The 16,661-nt window shown below is 32.8% G+C and overlaps 2 protein-coding genes across 9 annotated transcripts; both read left to right on the top strand.

Annotated features, from left to right (window-relative positions):
* The first annotated feature begins 167 nt into the window (after positions 1–167).
* LOC110637647 (ABSCISIC ACID-INSENSITIVE 5-like protein 1) lies at positions 168–2,660 on the top strand. Its single transcript, XM_021787880.2, has 5 exons — positions 168–305; positions 892–1,839; positions 2,051–2,122; positions 2,234–2,263; positions 2,362–2,660. The coding sequence occupies exons 2-5, from the start codon at positions 937–939 to the stop codon at positions 2,446–2,448; spliced, it is 1,092 nt and encodes a 363-aa protein (XP_021643572.1). The 5' UTR covers positions 168–305; positions 892–936; the 3' UTR covers positions 2,449–2,660.
* A 1,247-nt stretch (positions 2,661–3,907) lies between these two features.
* Positions 3,908–14,268, top strand: LOC110637593 (uncharacterized). Of its 8 annotated transcripts, XM_058148114.1 has the most exons (18): positions 3,908–4,062; positions 4,630–4,740; positions 4,843–5,153; positions 5,702–5,939; positions 6,643–6,920; positions 7,681–7,848; positions 8,014–8,144; positions 8,223–8,751; positions 8,872–8,966; positions 9,485–9,547; positions 9,634–9,722; positions 9,820–9,885; positions 10,113–10,742; positions 10,845–10,916; positions 11,113–11,183; positions 11,270–11,327; positions 12,910–13,177; positions 13,411–14,268. In XM_058148114.1, exons 3-18 carry the CDS (start codon positions 4,879–4,881, stop codon positions 14,013–14,015), a joined length of 3,636 nt encoding a protein of 1,211 aa, XP_058004097.1. In that variant the 5' UTR covers positions 3,908–4,062; positions 4,630–4,740; positions 4,843–4,878; the 3' UTR covers positions 14,016–14,268. The 8 variants fall into 8 exon arrangements, with proteins under 8 accessions (XP_058004097.1, XP_058004096.1, XP_021643464.2 ...); XM_058148113.1 differs by lacking the exon at positions 4,630–4,740 and having other exon boundaries at positions 5,702–5,945; XM_021787772.2 differs by having other exon boundaries at positions 5,702–5,945; positions 8,014–8,751.
* The last annotated feature ends 2,393 nt before the right edge of the window (positions 14,269–16,661 follow it).

Below are 16,661 nucleotides of genomic sequence, written 5' to 3'. Positions count from 1 at the left end.
AGTGAAAAAAATTGAAGAAATTGAGAACTTAGAAGAAGCCTGCAAATGCAAAGAAAAAGATGGTATTTTTTCAAGGCAGAAAAAGGGAGGCAAGTGGCAGAAACGTGTCAAAAGAACTGAACAGAAAGGTAGGGACCACATTTGCCATGTATTAAGGGTGTGGCCATGGCAGTTACAGACTCCTACAAATTTATACTCTATTTTTCATTCTTTTCATTGCTTTAATTTGCTTTGCTCTGTTTTTGCTTCCTTTTTATCCATCCCATCTCTCTCTCTGCTCTAACACTCTTCTTCACTTCCATCAGGTGATTTCTCTCCAAATGTTCTCTTTCAATTCCATTTTTCTTCTTTCTTCTCTTTCTTTATTTTTGAGTGTGTTTAGTTTCAGTGATCATAGATGCATGCAAGTTCTTGAATAGTTAAAACACCCCTTTTTTTCTTTAATTTTAATTTTTGGCAGCAATTAATCTCTCTAGTACATTCCCATGTTTCAATTTTTTTTTTTTTAATTTTTGTTGTTGAAGTTTTGGAGATTTTTCGTTTCTATATAATAAAGCCAATAATGGTGGACCTTGTTTGGATTGGATCCTCTGACCATATGCTCTGTAGGCCCCAACACCATTTTGTTTTCAAAATTATTTATTTTGAAGTTGGCCATTGGCTTTAAAAAAAATTATTATATGCATGTGACTGTTTGGAAATAAATTTGCAGAATTTTTTTTATAATTTTTTAATATGTCTTTGAGACTTTTGATGAGTTCATATAGAAGTGTGAAAGATTTCAGCTGTTTGTCTGGGTAGGCTGACAAATTGGGTTAAATGGGTTTGGCCTAGGAGAAAAAGAATCCGAAATGTGACTGATAAGGCTTCAATTTTTGCTGTTGATTTCAGGGATTAACTGACAAAGCCATCTGTTACTGTACTCATCACACAAGAATGGTACTTTCTGAATCAGATAGAATTGCTTATGGTAGTGATGGTGCCAAATCAGATTCACCACATCCTCCTCAAATACAAGATCAAGATTCATTGAAGGAAACCTCATCATTTTCTCCATTAGCAGCAGCAGGACAGAATTCTCTCCTGTCACTTACTCTCAATGAAATTCAACACAAGAGTGGCAAGAGTTTTGGTTCCATGAACATGGATGAATTTCTTGCTAACTTATGGAGTGTTGATGAAAATCAAGATTCTTCACAACCAAACCAACACCAACCCACCAAAGATAATTCTAATGGCACAAAAAACCAACACTCATTGGTTCGACAAGGCTCCTTCTCTATTCCTGCTCCTTTCTGCAATAAAACTGTGGATGAGGTATGGTTTGAGATCCAAAAAGATCGTCCCCAGAATCAAAAACCTACCAATATTGGTCCCCATGAACCCCCTCAACGACAACAAACCCTTGGAGAAATGACCCTTGAAGATTTCTTGATAAAAGCTGGGATAGTTCAAGAAGCACCAGGGTCAGGGTCGAGGTCGACCTCCCAGCAAAAAATGCCAACACCACCTAGTATTCAAAACATAAGCTCAAGTTTGGACGCAAGTTTCGGAATGGGGCAAGTGATCGGAATAGGATTTTCCGCACACCAAGCTATTGGAAACAATTTCTCTGCTGCAAATAGTTTCTCACCATACCAAATGTTTCCACAAACCAAAGGGTATAGCATGGCAGAAGTTCCAAATAGTGCTAAAAATGAGCAAGGCCATTTCGACTTGAGTGCGCAGCAAAACAAGAAAAGGATAATTGATGGTCCACCGGAGGTGGTAGTCGAGCGGAGGCAACGCAGGATGATAAAGAACAGAGAGTCTGCAGCACGATCTCGGGCTAGGAAGCAGGTTCTCCACATATATATAATGCAGCATTTTTATGTATAAATCGATGGCTAAAATGCATCTTATAAGAAAAATAAAATGAGGACGAACTAGCACAGCTTAGTTTTAACTGATAGGTCCTAGGTTGGAGGATTTTCTTGGTGTGTGCATAAGCTGACTCAGTATTCTCTTGAAAATATATGGTTTGAATACTATGAAATCTCTTGTGATGCAGGCATATACGGTGGAGTTGGAGCTAGAGTTGAATCAACTTAAAGAAGAGAATGCTAAGCTAAAGCAACTCGTGGTAAAAACTTATTTTCAATCTTGTCTTCATTTGCTCTCAAGTTATATGGATATGGGCAATGATAATATATAAATATTGTTTTTTTTTTCTTTCAAATTTAACATGAAACAGGAGGAAATTGAGCAGAATCGAAAGGAAGAGGTAACTCATAATAATCACTACTTAAAATTTGTGTGTCTAATATATTCTATATTCTCCAAGTTGATTATATGATGATATTTTCTTTGTGACAATGGCAGGTTATGAGAAGGAAACCGGCAATAATGCCACAAAAGAAGGGTGAGAAATTGAGGAGCATAAGGAGGACTGTTAGCCTTACTTGGTGAATGAGAAGAGGAGATAAAAATGATGATAATTGTAGCTTGGCAACGGCATGTGAATATTTACATTGTCATATATATATATATATATATATATATATATATATATATATATATATTATAATTAAGTAAGGATACAATAAGTGAATTATGAGTATATGTAAACTTTTCTTTTAATTTTAGAAAATAAAGTACTATTATAAAGTGTTTAATCTTTATGGATTTGTTGGCATTTATGTTGGTTAAAAATAATTAAAAATTTTGTGGAAAAAAATGAGCCAGGCATTTTTGAGATTTGAGATTTCACATCGATTATGAAATGTATATAAATATGAATTATATAAAAAACAAAATAGTGTGTTATTTTATTTTCAATAAAAGTATTATTCAAAATTAATTTAAAATGATATTTAGTATATATATATATATATATATATATATATATATATATATATATATATATATTTATATTTTAACTTTTCAACATCAACTTCAAACAAGAGGTTTTAATATTGTATTCTATCCTAATAATATGCAATATAAGTAAAGTTTGGAATATTTATCAAAGAAATTCTACATATTTATATATAAACCTATTCATTTTATGATAAAGAAATAATATAATAAAATTGTAAATAAATGAAAATAATTAACCTAAAATAGCTGTGATATTTAATTATAGTCTTAATAAGAGCTGATTTTATCAATTTCTTTTTTTTATTCTATCAATTTTTTTAATTTTTTATCAATTGATAATTGATTTCAATTTATTTTTATTTAGATTATATTATTTTTTAATATTTATTTATATATTTTGAATTTTTTAAAAAATTATGAATTATAATTTTTTTTTGTTTTTAAATTAATTTTTTAATCTATAAATTATTTATAATTAATTATAAAAAATAGTAGATAAATATATAAAATTATAAGAAAATTAAATTAATTATAAAATTCATGATAAAAAAATGTATATATAATAAAAATAATTATATTTTAAAAAAAAATTATTTTAAATTTTTATATATTATATAATAAATTAATAATTATACATTTATTTTAATAATAAATAATACAATATATAATTTTATTAAGAGTACGACCACTGTATATTAATACGAGTTTATATAAAAATAAGTTTATAATGATTAAATTAAATATTTATATTTTAATTTATACACTTTATATATTTTTTAATTAATTATGTGATAAAAATATTTAATTTATTAATTATTAAATTTATTATGATATAAGCTCAAATTTTAAATTTTATTAATCATTTTATAAATTTAACATCAATGCTAACTATGAGTTAGGATTGCATGGCTAGAAAGACCAGTATAAGTCAAAATTAATTAAAAATAATGTATAGGCCAATGGGAAGTAAAACGCAAAAGATGATGGCGTTTTGAGTATATACGTAGAGAATCTATGCATATACAGATAGATTACACACATGCTTGCACAACACCGAATCCCTCTCTCCCGCTTTTTACATTGCACCATAATTTACATTTATATTTCCTTCTCATATGATCTCTCTCTGAAAAAAAAATAAAAATAAAAATAGTTTCGTAGGCAGGTAAGGTTTGATCTGCTCTTGGTCTCGTTGAATCTGAGGTAATTTTCGTTTCCTCTCTATCGATTTCGTCTTTTAGGGTTCAATTTGACTTCAATTTCACCTTATTCAAGCTAAATTAGCTAAGGTTCTCGATTTCCCCTAGGGTTTTCTAGTTTTTTTGGAGCTTGTCCTATTTTTTTTTTTGAAAATTTTCGTGTTATTATCTTCTCTTACTCCCTGCTAGGCTCAAATCAATGGAAGTTTTAATTTTTTATTTTTATTATTAATTTTTTTTTTGGCGTCGAGGCAATTAAAGGGAGGGGAAAATTTTTTGTGTTAAGGTGGAATTGGAAAATAAGAAGTTACATTTGTTTCATTGAGATTATTGTTTATGATAAAGTAGTTATAGCTGTTGGATTATTCATATTTTGAAGCTGAATGTCTAATGGTAGAATTTTCCTGTTTGGTTTCCGAGGAAATAGGATACAAGAAGGGGAATATATTGAGCATAGTTTACTTTTGTTATTAATGTTGTCTAAGAAAAAGTTAAACTAACTTGAGCCAAGCCAAATGGTTGTTTTCTAGGCTCCTTTGGTATCTGCTAAGGTAATTTTCTGTTTCCCCAGAAAGATATGGAAGAACAATGGGAGAGGAATGAAAGTTGTTAATGTTTCTGGAGTGAATCAAACAAGTTGACCAACTCTTTTTTTCCTCCTTTGGGACCTTGATTATCTAGAGTATTTCTTCCAAATTTCTACAGTCTGTATGAGGGGGCATAGCCCCTTTTTTTTTTTCAAGAGGCATTGCTAATTTTAGTGGTCTTGGGGTGCTTGTAGCAGGTTTTGGCTACATGAAAAAAGGAGACTGAGAGCATAATGTTAAGTTCAGGGAATAATTTAAGCCGGGGAAGTGCTACAATGTCATCAGATGTTCCACCCTTGACACATTGCTTGACTTTGGAGCCAATTGCATTAGGCAATCAGAAATATACTCGTTCTGGAGAGGTTAGGAGGGTCTTGGGTGTCCCTCTTGGAAGTGCATCAGAGGACCATTCCTTTGGAGTTGCTTATCCCAAGCCTCCACCTCCAGTGGCAACAGAAGAACTAAAACATTTCAAAGAAAGTGTACAAGATGCTTCTAAAAAGGCCAGGTAATTTTCATCATGTTGCAACAACCTCCCTTCCTCTTGTATTGGTAGTCCATTCCATTTCTATTTCTGATTCAGGCATGCTTCTCTTTAGGATTGAATTATAATAACTCGGAAATTTTATTAAGTTTGAATTCCACTAGGGGATTGGATTTTTCCCCCAAGAGAAAGAGCTACCCCTGTTTTGTTGTCATCCAATTGAACAAAAAATGTGCAATGGCTGTGCATCACATATGAGATTGATTGTCACAGGATAATAATGATTACTTAGGATTTTATTGCCTGTGTTTCATGAATAAATGAAATGGTGTAAAGCTTTCTTGTTCTTCTACACATGTTCTCTCTACGCTGAAATTTCTGCATTTCTAATTTAAAGAACCTTCATAATCACCTGCAGGCCATTGCAATTTTGTTGTTGTCTTTGTGTGAATTGTCCATGTTTTGCTTCTGATTTTGGAGCTAAATTCATAGTTGTAATACCCATTTGCTGTTGCACTCACAAAATTTTTGTCTAGTTGTATGTTGATGAAGCTGTCATGTATTTCTATCAGGGATAGAGCGAAAATGTTGCGTGATTCCTTATTCAAATTGGATAAGTATAGGGAAGCCTTAAGCTCAAAGAAGCGACAGAGGAGTGAACTTTCATTAAATGAGAGGTCAAATGGAGCAAATGCAGTAAAGATGGGGAGTCAGATTCATAGAAATTCTCATGACATTATGACTCAGAGATTGGAAGACAGGGCCAAGAACGTTGGGCTGAATAAGCGTGTTCGTACATCAGTGGCTGATGTGCGGGTTTGTACTTTTAAGTATTAATTGATATCTGATGTGTGTGTGTGTGTGTGTGTGTGTGTGTGTGTGTTTGTGTGTATAATTTTGCTGCTCTGAATCTGATAGTCTGATCTTGTGTTTCTAAAGATACTTTATGGGCTGACATTATATGCAAAGTGGAGTCTATTTCTTATTTTCCTGGTTTGCTAATCTTCTCTAATAGCTATAGATTTACAAGGAGAAAACTTTCTTTTAATTTTATTATTACCCACTTTAAAGTTGAGTAGGTATAATATCTTTAGTTATTGGTATCAAAGAAGCGGTTTCTTCTTATTATTATAAATGATTATTTGTGTAGTCCCCACGAGCATGCAAAACTAGGACATTTTATGTTTTGTGTCTTGTTGATTTCAGACTAGAAAGTTGATTACAGAACCAAAAGTTAGTTTCAAGTGTAGATACTTCATGGATTGACCTACTGCACTCCTGCTCCAAGTGAGAGAAGGGACTATTTATGGTCTTTATGCTGCATTGCTTGCTTTGTTCCATTTCTTTCCTTTTTCTTTCTCCTTCGTTTTCTTGACGGGGAAACAAGGCCTTTGAACCCTGACTATTGTACTGTGGGATAATCCATGGCCTGCTTTTATCTCTATTAATCATACATATTTTATCTTCAACTTTTTAATTGTCATTATTGTTTTGTATCCTTTGATGCAACCAGTCAGATGGTAGGTCCAGCACTCCCTCAAGGCAGCAGATGATCATGGAAAAGGGTGGAGATATGCTCCAGGATGCCAGTGGGGTTACTGTTAAGTTTGAAGAAAAGATCCAAAGATTACCTGCTGGAGGTGAAGGATGGGATACAAAAAATAAAAAGAAGCGTTCTGTTGGATTGGTAGGTAGTAGAGTTATAAATGGTGACCGAGATCTAAAACGATCTATGCATCCAAAGATTAGTGCGGACTCTAAGTTGCGATCTTGTGATGCTCAGAGTTTCAGGTTAGTAAATGTCATATGATTTATACATTGCTGAGTACTTACATGCCCAATTTCAGTATTTTGACTACTTTCAGTTTATTCTGTTGAAGTATTGGGGACAAAACCATTCTTACTTGCATAATCTACATTTTTTTAATGTATGATGAATGTGAAACTGACATAAGCTGTGAATGCTGATAAGTGCGGTCAAGCTTATTTAAGCAAGCAACTTTCTCTCAAAAGCTGGGCCTTGCTGCTCTTTCATTTGCATGGTGGAAGTGTGATGCAATATGTTTAACCACTTTTATGTTACCTGATACTATTTATTGTTTTTGGGGGAGGGTAATATTAAGCAGCAGATCACTGAGATCTTAGCTTGTTTTCTAAGAAAGTATTGGTAGTACTTGATGTCCTCTCTTCTTAGTTTTAAATTAGTTTCAGAAAAATATTATTAATCATACATTCTGAGACTAAGTTACTGACCTTTTGATCACTCTGAGAGAAAGTTTGGTTCTTTGGTTGTGAATTATATAGACTGTTTTAATTTGTTCTTAATTAACTAGGAGGAAAAACCTTATTTGTGCATCCTTAGCTGTGATTTATCAGTTTGTCATTGCCATTTATTCTCTCCTTCATTATGTTCAGTCTGATATCCAGCTTCAGTCATTTTTAATTGTTCAGCTATTGGTTGAAATTGTTCAGTTGTTTCCCATAATTATGCCAAAAAAAAAAAAAAGAGGTATGAATTTTCTTATGTTAATGGAACTCTTGGGCATATCAGATCAAAATCTTCACCGGGTGTTGGTGGAATCAACAAGTTGGATACTACTTTAGAGCCTAGTGGTTCAGACACCAGTACAGTAATCAGGAATGAAATGGATACTGGAACTCTTTCAAGAGATCGTTTGGCCCTTTTAGAGCAGAAAGTTGTGACAAAAGGAAGCAATAAGTATGTATTTTCATCTTGAAACTGTAATTTATCCTCTGTAGTAGAGATGCATAACCATGACATCATGAAAAAGCTGTGAAGTTTTGATCTTGTTTCATCAGTGCATTGTGTTCTCTTTTGGGTGGTTATAATTTTGTTTTTTGGGTGTGTGGTGCTGTTTATCAGGCCAAATATTCATGAAGATAATTTAGCAAGCGGTCCTAATACAATGATAAAAGCAAAGGTTTCTAGGGGACCACGTACCATGGTGTTAGACTCATCACTCAAAGTTCATTCCTCTTCAACATCTCTTCAAGGTGCGGAACAGCCTACAAGTTCAAATAAAGTTGCAGTGCCCGGTTTGGTAAATAATCATAAGCGTCAAATGTCTGCAGGCTCATCTTCCATGGCTCAGTGGGTTGGTCAGAGGCCACATAAAAACTCACGTACGAGGAGGGCAAATGTAGTTGCTCCTGTTTCAAACCATGTTGAGATTCAGATATCATCTCAGGCCAATGATTTTACTGCCAGAACTTCCATTGGAATCAATGGATCAATAGTTGCTAGCAGCATAGACAATAGTACTCCCAAGTTTAAAAGGGAAATTGACAGTGTTCCATCTCCATTTGGGTTTTCTGAAAGTGAAGAATCAGGTGCTGGGGAGAATAAAACAAAAGATAAAGGAATAGATAATGGTGAGGTTGCTCTGACTGCACCTCATAAAGTTGGTGCTTTTCTGTTGCCTGCTCAGAAGAATAAATTACGTACTAGTGAGATTGGGGATGGTGTGAGGAGACAAGGAAGGAGCGGAAGAGGTTCATCATTAACAAGGCCTGCTGTTCATACTGTGAGAGACAAATTAGAGAATCTACCAACAACAAAGCCACTTCAGAGTGTGAAACTCACTTCTGATAAGAATAAAAGGTCTTTCCCATCAATACTCCCCTTCCTCTAATTGAAGAGTTGGTCATATTTTTATCCATACTTCTTTTAGTTGTGTTCCAATTCGAAATATTGAAGCATTTTCATTTTCCATGAAATCAGCAAAACTGGTCGTCCTCCTTCAAAAAAGTTGAAAGAGCGGAAGTCTTTAGCTCGTGTTGGGCCATTGGTTAATAGTGGATCTTTAGATTTCACAGGTAATATTAATTGTTCAATGAAATTGTAACATCAATTTGGAGTCTGCAGTTTTAACTTTATGGTATCATATAAACCTCCCCAGAATTTTGTTTTTGGAATGAGCATTGTAAATCTCAATGTTATATTGCAAGATAGACAGTATCAACAACTCTTCCCTGATGAACAAACTGTTTCTTGTTGGGATGAGATGACTACTTTTATTGTATGCATATATTACATGGCTGTCAGTGTTATTGTATCATCATTTTTTATTATTATTGCAGATTTTACTTTTATTCTGTTTCAGAGGTGCTTGGAGGTCTTCCAAATGTTAGAGAGGGGTAGTTGTATGCATATATTACATCACCATCAGTGTTATTGTATCATCATTTTTATTTTTATTTTTGCAGATATTATTTTGTAGCTCTGCATATATGCATTGAATTTGTATCATCTGAATAAAGTATAATACATGTACAGATTCTTGATTTAATCTTAGCAGCTAGATTTCCTGATTCACATAGGCATATTTTTACAGGAGAATCTGATGATGATCATGAAGAGCTATTTGTGGCTGCCAATTCTGCTCGGAACGCAAGCAGTATACATCTTGACCTTTTTTAACCTTATTCTCCTGATAAGTGAGCTTTATCTATTTCATAATTCAATACATGCTTGCTTTTGTAGACCGTGCGTGCTGTGGTCCATTTTGGAAGAAAATGGAATCTATTTTTGCTTCTGTCAGCTCAGAGGACATGTCCTACTTAAAGCAACAGGTGCTTTGGCTAGGCAGATAGATTTGAGGTTTATGAACTTTTATGTGTCATGGACTTACAATTTCTTCTTGTTTCTACTTCTTCGCTGTTAAATCAGCTAAGTTTTGCAGAGGAGCTTGATGAGAGTTTGTCTCAGATGCTTGGTGGTGAATATAATTTTTTGGTAATGGATTAATGTTCATTCTTTTTTTTTTTTAAAAAAAAAGAAAAAAAAGAAATTCCCCTAAGCCTTTTAAATTTGCTTTTTAGGGGTAAACATGGTTCAGACTCCAATTGATTCGAGTCTGCTGACCTTTTAGTACAGAAAATCAGTTTTCAATCTCATGTAAAGTTAAATGATATTTAACATTTTAAAGGGACATTGGTTAATTCTGAACTTCATTTTCTTAGGGTGTTGTTGTGCATAAAGGAATGTCTGATTATTCCGGTGAAAGACAAGGTAATGACTCTAACCAAGAATCAGTCAAGAAAGCTTCCTTATGTGGAGAGATTGGCACAGGAAGATTGGAAAAGGGTGCTCCACTATACCAGAGAGTTCTTTCTGCTTTGATTGAAGAAGATGAAAGTGAAGAATTTTACTTCCATAGTGAAGGGAAGAATATGCCACTTCACTATGCCAGTGACGATTCTCATTGTGGTTCATGTAATCTGATTGATATTGAACCCAAAGATAGGGACAGGATGGAATCTGAAGTCGAGTCAAAAGTGAATTTTCTGACCCAGAAGAATTGTTTCTTGGACAGAATTTCATGTGATAAGAGTGTTGCATCTAACGCAATTAGGAACCAAAGCATGCCAAATTCTTTGCATAACAATGAACAGTGGCCAGGAGATGATGACTTTTCACATTTGGATATTGTACATGCCAGTGAAACATGTTCAAATGATATGGGCCAATTGCAGACAAGGGAATTAAATACAACTGGCTTCTCTTCTTCTGATCTCAAATATCAGCTGATGTGTCTTGATGATAGGGTTCTGCTGGAGCTACAGAGTATTGGTATTTGTCCAGAGACATTGGTATGCTTCTATTTTGCACATCAGTTATGTTATCAAGTCATATTAATAGTTTATTCTGTCTTTAGTTTTGTTACATTTTTGTATGTTTCTTTGGCCTTTCAGCCTGATCTGGCAGAGGGAGAGGAAGTGATTAATCAAGATATAATGGGACTTGAGGAAGGGCTGTGCCAACAGGTTGTGTGCCACAAATGCTTCTTTTTGCTTGAGCTATTGAAGATTAAATTACAAGAGTTTTTGTAGATTTTCTTTATGAAATTCTTTTTGTAAATGTTTTGTTCTTTTATATCACTTTGAATTTTTTTTTTTTTTTTTCCTTTTCAAACTCCTTTTGATCTTTGGTAACATCTTTTATGACACCTTGGACTGACAGATTGGGAGAAAGAAAAGGAAATTAGGGAAAATTGATAAGGCTGTTCAGAAAGGGAAAGAAGTGGAAAAGAGGTTAGTTTCATCGTCATTGGGATTTGTTAATGATGTGAAATTAATGAAATGTTATGTGGACTAAAATAACATGGTTTTATTTGCAGGAACATGGAGCAGGTTGCAATGGACCAACTTATTGAGATGGCTTATAAAAAACGAGTGGTAGTTGTTTTATTCCCTCATTCAGTCATTGTTTATTTGAGTCAATTCCTAAGCAATTAAATGCGATAGTTTTCAGTGAATTTATAGCATGTAGAGTTGATGTCGCACCAGAAAGAACAAAGGCAATAAAAGGAACAAATCCTTAAGAAAAGGCTTTAAGTCTCAATTGAATTATGCTCAAATAATAATAATACTAGAAACCCTAGGTCCTATTTATAGAATTAGGAATCCCAATCACATTAGAATTTTAGAACCTAATTCAATTCTAATTAGTAATAAGATAAACTAGGAAATAATAGACTTAATAAGAATAAAATTCCTAAATAATGTAACTCTTAAATTTCCTAATTTTACAATGAAAATAATTCCTTAATTGTATAAGGATCTTCATCTTCTCATGCTGCATTGAGAGTTCAATTTTGTTCTTGATCACATTAGAAAACATTCAATTTGGATGGAAAATCAATATTTAGCCAACAAAAACATACATTTATGAACCGTCCTTCATTTCTAGGGAAAAGAAAAAAAATAAAACAATTTCTTATGCATACACACTTTCAAATGACTATTATTAGGGGTATAGTTGTGCAAGTTAGGTGTTCTATAGAATTAAATGTGCAACCTTTTTGTACCTCTTTTTTGCCCTTCCTGTGCACCTCCTATGTACTGAATTGAATGGTTTTTGTTCTTATCATTTTTTTCAGTTTATAAAAAACCCTTTGGGTCTACAAGAAAAATGAATTTTTTGGTAAAATTTAGGTTTATGGGCATGCATACCTCATGCACATGATGCACATGCTAACATATTTTCATGTTAGATGCCTAAATTATATGAGATTAATCTTTTCAGGATATAGCCATGCATGTAGGTTAAATTCTTAGGTGAATGTGATTCTTCATAACCATAGTCCTAAAATGAAAGAAATGTGTAATCCATCTGTACATCTTTGTCATTTTTGTATATCTTCAATGCAATAATTTGAGTTACTTTCCACTTTTTAGTGTATCTCATTCCACATCTGATTAAATGGAAGGATTTTGGCTCATCTATTTACTCAATTTATTTTAGTTATTAGAAAAGAAAAAAATGCTGTCTCAGTTACTTTTTGTTTTATTGGTAATTAGTTTGCATAAAATTACATCATGTGGAGATTGGTCTGAAAAGGCATAAAATATATGAACGTGCATGTGTGTTTCAGAGATAGCGTCCAATGTAAAGCACACGCCTCAATAGAAAGAGAGAAGAGAGTCTGAAATAGTTAGAAAATGTAGAAAGGACCAGAAATCAAATTATTGAATTATTTCATTACTACAGGCATTGGTGGTTCAAAAAGGTGTAAAACTTGGGTAGTGTGCATGCGTACATGTTTTTGTTTATGTGAGTGATTGATCAATGTAAATTTCATACCTCAATGGAAAGAGAGAAGAGTCTGACATAGTTAGAGAATTTAGAAAGGATCATAATACAAATGATTGTATTGTTTCCTTGCTATTACATTACTGTTTTAAAAGGTGTGGGTAGCTAGGTCTTCTATCATTAATTATATACCATTTTATTTTTCTATCATATGAAATTATATAGGCTTGCCGTGGGAATAATTCCTCAAAAAGTGCGGTCCGCAAAGTTTCAAGACAAGTTGCACTGGCTTTTATCAAGCGCACTCTTGCTAGATGTAGAAAATTTGAAGACACAGGCAGCGGTTGCTTTAGTGAGCCTGCATTACAGGAGGTCATTTTCGCTACACCACCAAGCAACAATGATGCAAAATCTGTTGATTGTGTTGGTTCAGGAACTGCAAGTAACACATGTAATGAAGTTTCTAACCATCATGCTGAAGCCCGAGGCTCAGGTACTAATTTACTAGTTTATCATTTTGATCTATGATACGGGCTCATTGTAGATGGTCTGAGCTCAAGGAGCATTATTCTTCTAATCAAATAGATATTTTTAGTATAATAAAATAAAATTTTACTGTATTGTGTAAATTTTATGCTAGTTTTATTTTTCCTCAAAGAAAAGAGATGCGGCATCTATGTGCTAACAACAGAATATGATTGGTTGTTTTCTCTTTTGTTGCCACAGGTGCTGTTTCTAGTGCTTTGGAGAGAGATGATTCACATGGTGATTACATTTATAGAGGTAGAAAGAGGGAAGTGCTTATTGATGATGTTATCGGCAGTGCTTCCTCAAGGGTTACGTCAACTCTTGATAGTGCTGGGCTTGGTGGAGTAAAGGGTAAGAGAAGTGACAGAGAGAGGGATCAAAACAAGGATAATATAAGAGGTAATTCTGTTTCTGGAACTAGTCGTGCATCATTGGATGGCTTCAAAAGTGAACGCAAAACAAAATCAAAGCCCAAGCAAAAGATTAATCATTTGTCAACATCTGGAAATGGACCTCGTGGATCTGGCCATTCAGTGGTTAATGCTAGCAATAAAATGGACACAGAAGTCGGGTCACTGTCTCGTGGTAACATCCCTCAGGATGCTTCTAAAGAAGCAGGTGGACCCGTCGATTTTGCAAACTTGCAGCTAAACGAATTAGATACAATTGGACTAGATGTATCCAATGACCTTGGTGGGCCACAAGATCTCTGTTCATGGTTGAATTTTGATGATGATGGCTTGCAAGACCATGATTCTATAGGTCTTGCAATACCAATGGATGACCTTAGAGAGGTGATATGATAATGTGGAGAAATTTGCTTTCTTCGTTTTTGGTTAAGCAAGGATTCAAGGATCATTGAGATCAGAGCTAGTCTAGCTACCCACCAAAGAATGAGAATGTAACGTTTGTTGATTTTTCTGTATATTATAAGTAGGTAATTGGCACTTGATTATTTGTACAAACTGAAGAACAGTGCTTCCAATATGTATGTTTTCATTTTCACTCACGAGAGGTGTAGGATGTTTAAATACATATATCTTTGCTCTCATTAAATTTGCTTGCTCAAGAATCATACTGCATGTTTCTGAAACAATTGATTTGAAAATATAATATTGAAAAACATTATCCTGCAGGAATATATGCCGGTAAGCATGTCTTGATCATTTTCATTTCATATTGAATTGCATACTTGATTTTAAAATTGCTGATACTGAACCCTAGTAATAATAAAGCAAGCATTGTTTAGCATTGCAAATTTATACCAGACCTCACCATGGGGTTTCTGCAGGACCAGTCAATTTGTGCCCAAAATAGATACTTGCGTATCTCAGAAGAGGTGTCGAAGGATAAATGACTAACAAGAGAAGAGGTGTCGAAGGATAAATGACTAACAAGAGAAGAGGTGTCGAAGGATAAATGACTAACAAGAGAAGCCGCTTGTTGCATTTATATGAACCAGCTTGGTTGGGTTCAGCTGCCTAACGATAAATAATGTGAAAGCATTACTAAATCTAATTGTCAACTTTCAATAACTTTTTCTGCCCTATTATTTGGAACTCTCTCTCTTCACCATTGCTTTTTTGGTTGGTAGTTATGATCAAATATATTTTCAAATCAGTTTTTTCACATTAAAATTATATTCTCAGCTCAATTTTCCATATCAATTTAATACCTTCAAAAATAAATAATTTTAAAGTATTTTTAACAAAGCCAAATCTTAGTTAATAAATAAAAAAAAAAAACTCTTATTTATACCAATTAAATTAATATTGTTGGATTCCCTTCATCACCAAAATCTCATTTGTTGCATTTATGCATTCTCACTATATATAAATAAAGAGTCGAAACTTTCATTAATTTATAGAGAGTTGAAATTCTCAATTTTTATATTATAAGATAAATATTTAATTACCTAGTTAATAAAATGAAATATATTAATTCATTTGAAATCTAGTGAGATTATATAAATTAATTAGAGGAGTGACTATGACTTGGTTAGGGCATATGATATAAAATGAGGTGTGATGATAAAAAGTAATGAAGAAAGTAGCATCAGTTATTATATAATTGAAAACCTAATCCAGAAATGAGACGTATGCATTAAAGGTAGATAATAAGGTCATGTTGTAGCCTACCTTTATATATAATCTAATTGGTTTTTAAATTAAAGCCACCCAGATAATGACTTTCTTTTTTTTTCAATTTTCCATCCTTTTATAAAGTTTTTGTGTAATTAATCCAAAAGCTATGATCATACATAAAAGATTAACCAATTCATTAACGAATCCAACACTGAAGTTTTAAGTAATTAATTTAGCTGCAGGACCACGATGGCTACTGCTCCATGTCCTTTAAATTCTTCTAATCAAACATATTATCTTTATGCAAAATAAAACTTAATTAATTCATATATATAATTCGTGTCCTTCTCCATTAAAATTTATGATTTTAAGAGTAATCTATTTTCGTCACTAATTAATATGTGTATGTGTTTTATTTTTAATTAAAAACAAAGGTAAAACGTGAAAGAAAAATTGGTGTGTACGAATCTGTGATAAAAAACCGAGGTAGATTCATTTATCAATGGGCGGATCTTTTAAGATCTCATATTGGTTGTGGTGGAGTGTATGTAAATGTGGATTATATGGAACAAGAATTTCGTTAGAATTCATTCTAGTTGTGTCCGTTATCACTACTGTCTGGTGTGTATATATTTTTTAAGTTTAATATATTACTAAAATATATTAATTAAAAAATATTAAAAATTAATTTATAGTTAAATTTTATTTATGTTAGTAACAAATATTTTTTAAAATTATTTTTAATAATATTTGAAAAAAATATATATTTTTATTTATTATCCTCGTCAACGGTAAGCTGTACATGTACACGTACACACAAGAACAAACCCAACGACATGCATGTTCTCTAACACATGTAACACGAATTGTCTTTAATGAAGACACGTGCAGTACGCGTGCTCTCTTCTGCCGCTTCAACACCACCAACTCACCCTTCTACTACGTCTTCTAATTTTTTGTTTTCAACCATGCAGACAAAATTAATCAAATAATATTGTCTAAACAATAATATATATTTAGGATTTATTTATTTTTAATTAAAAATGGATTTTTTTTCTTCATTTTTAATTAAAAATAAAGAAATTATAATTAAATTTAAATCTCCCCACGTCTTTATATATCCAGCATAGAATAATCGATGGATCTGCAAGTTGATCCTCCCATTATATATTGGCTTTGGCTTCTTCTTCTTCCTTCTCTGTATTGTTTAAATCATCCATGAGCTGCAACCAACTTTTCTCTCTCTTCTATCTCCTCTTTTATATATATATATATATATATATATATATATATATATATATATATATATATATATATATATATATATATATATACTCTTCAAGAGGAGAAATGGAGTGAGCTTTA

Source organism: Hevea brasiliensis, chromosome 6 (genome assembly GCF_030052815.1).
Source record: "Hevea brasiliensis isolate MT/VB/25A 57/8 chromosome 6, ASM3005281v1, whole genome shotgun sequence".
NCBI lineage: Eukaryota > Viridiplantae > Streptophyta > Magnoliopsida > Malpighiales > Euphorbiaceae > Hevea > Hevea brasiliensis.
Note: the sequence above shows the minus strand (reverse complement) of the source record. Positions and strands in the feature narration are given on the sequence as shown.

What these genes read in the sequence shown, in the direction of transcription:
- LOC110637647 (XM_021787880.2), top strand. Translation starts at nt 937, where the DNA reads ATGGTACTTTCTGAATCAGATAGAATTGCTTATGGTAGTGATGGTGCC. An exon ending in CTAAGCTAAAGCAACTCGTG is followed by an intron (nt 2,123 to 2,233) that starts GTAAAAACTTAT and finishes AACATGAAACAG; the next exon opens with GAGGAAATTGAGCAGAATCG. An exon ending in AGCAGAATCGAAAGGAAGAG is followed by an intron (nt 2,264 to 2,361) that starts GTAACTCATAAT and finishes TGACAATGGCAG; the next exon opens with GTTATGAGAAGGAAACCGGC.
- LOC110637593 (XM_021787773.2), top strand. Translation starts at nt 4,879, where the DNA reads ATGTTAAGTTCAGGGAATAATTTAAGCCGGGGAAGTGCTACAATGTCA. An exon ending in GTGGTGAATATAATTTTTTG is followed by an intron (nt 9,886 to 10,112) that starts GTAATGGATTAA and finishes TCATTTTCTTAG; the next exon opens with GGTGTTGTTGTGCATAAAGG. An exon ending in TGCTGAAGCCCGAGGCTCAG is followed by an intron (nt 13,178 to 13,410) that starts GTACTAATTTAC and finishes TTGTTGCCACAG; the next exon opens with GTGCTGTTTCTAGTGCTTTG.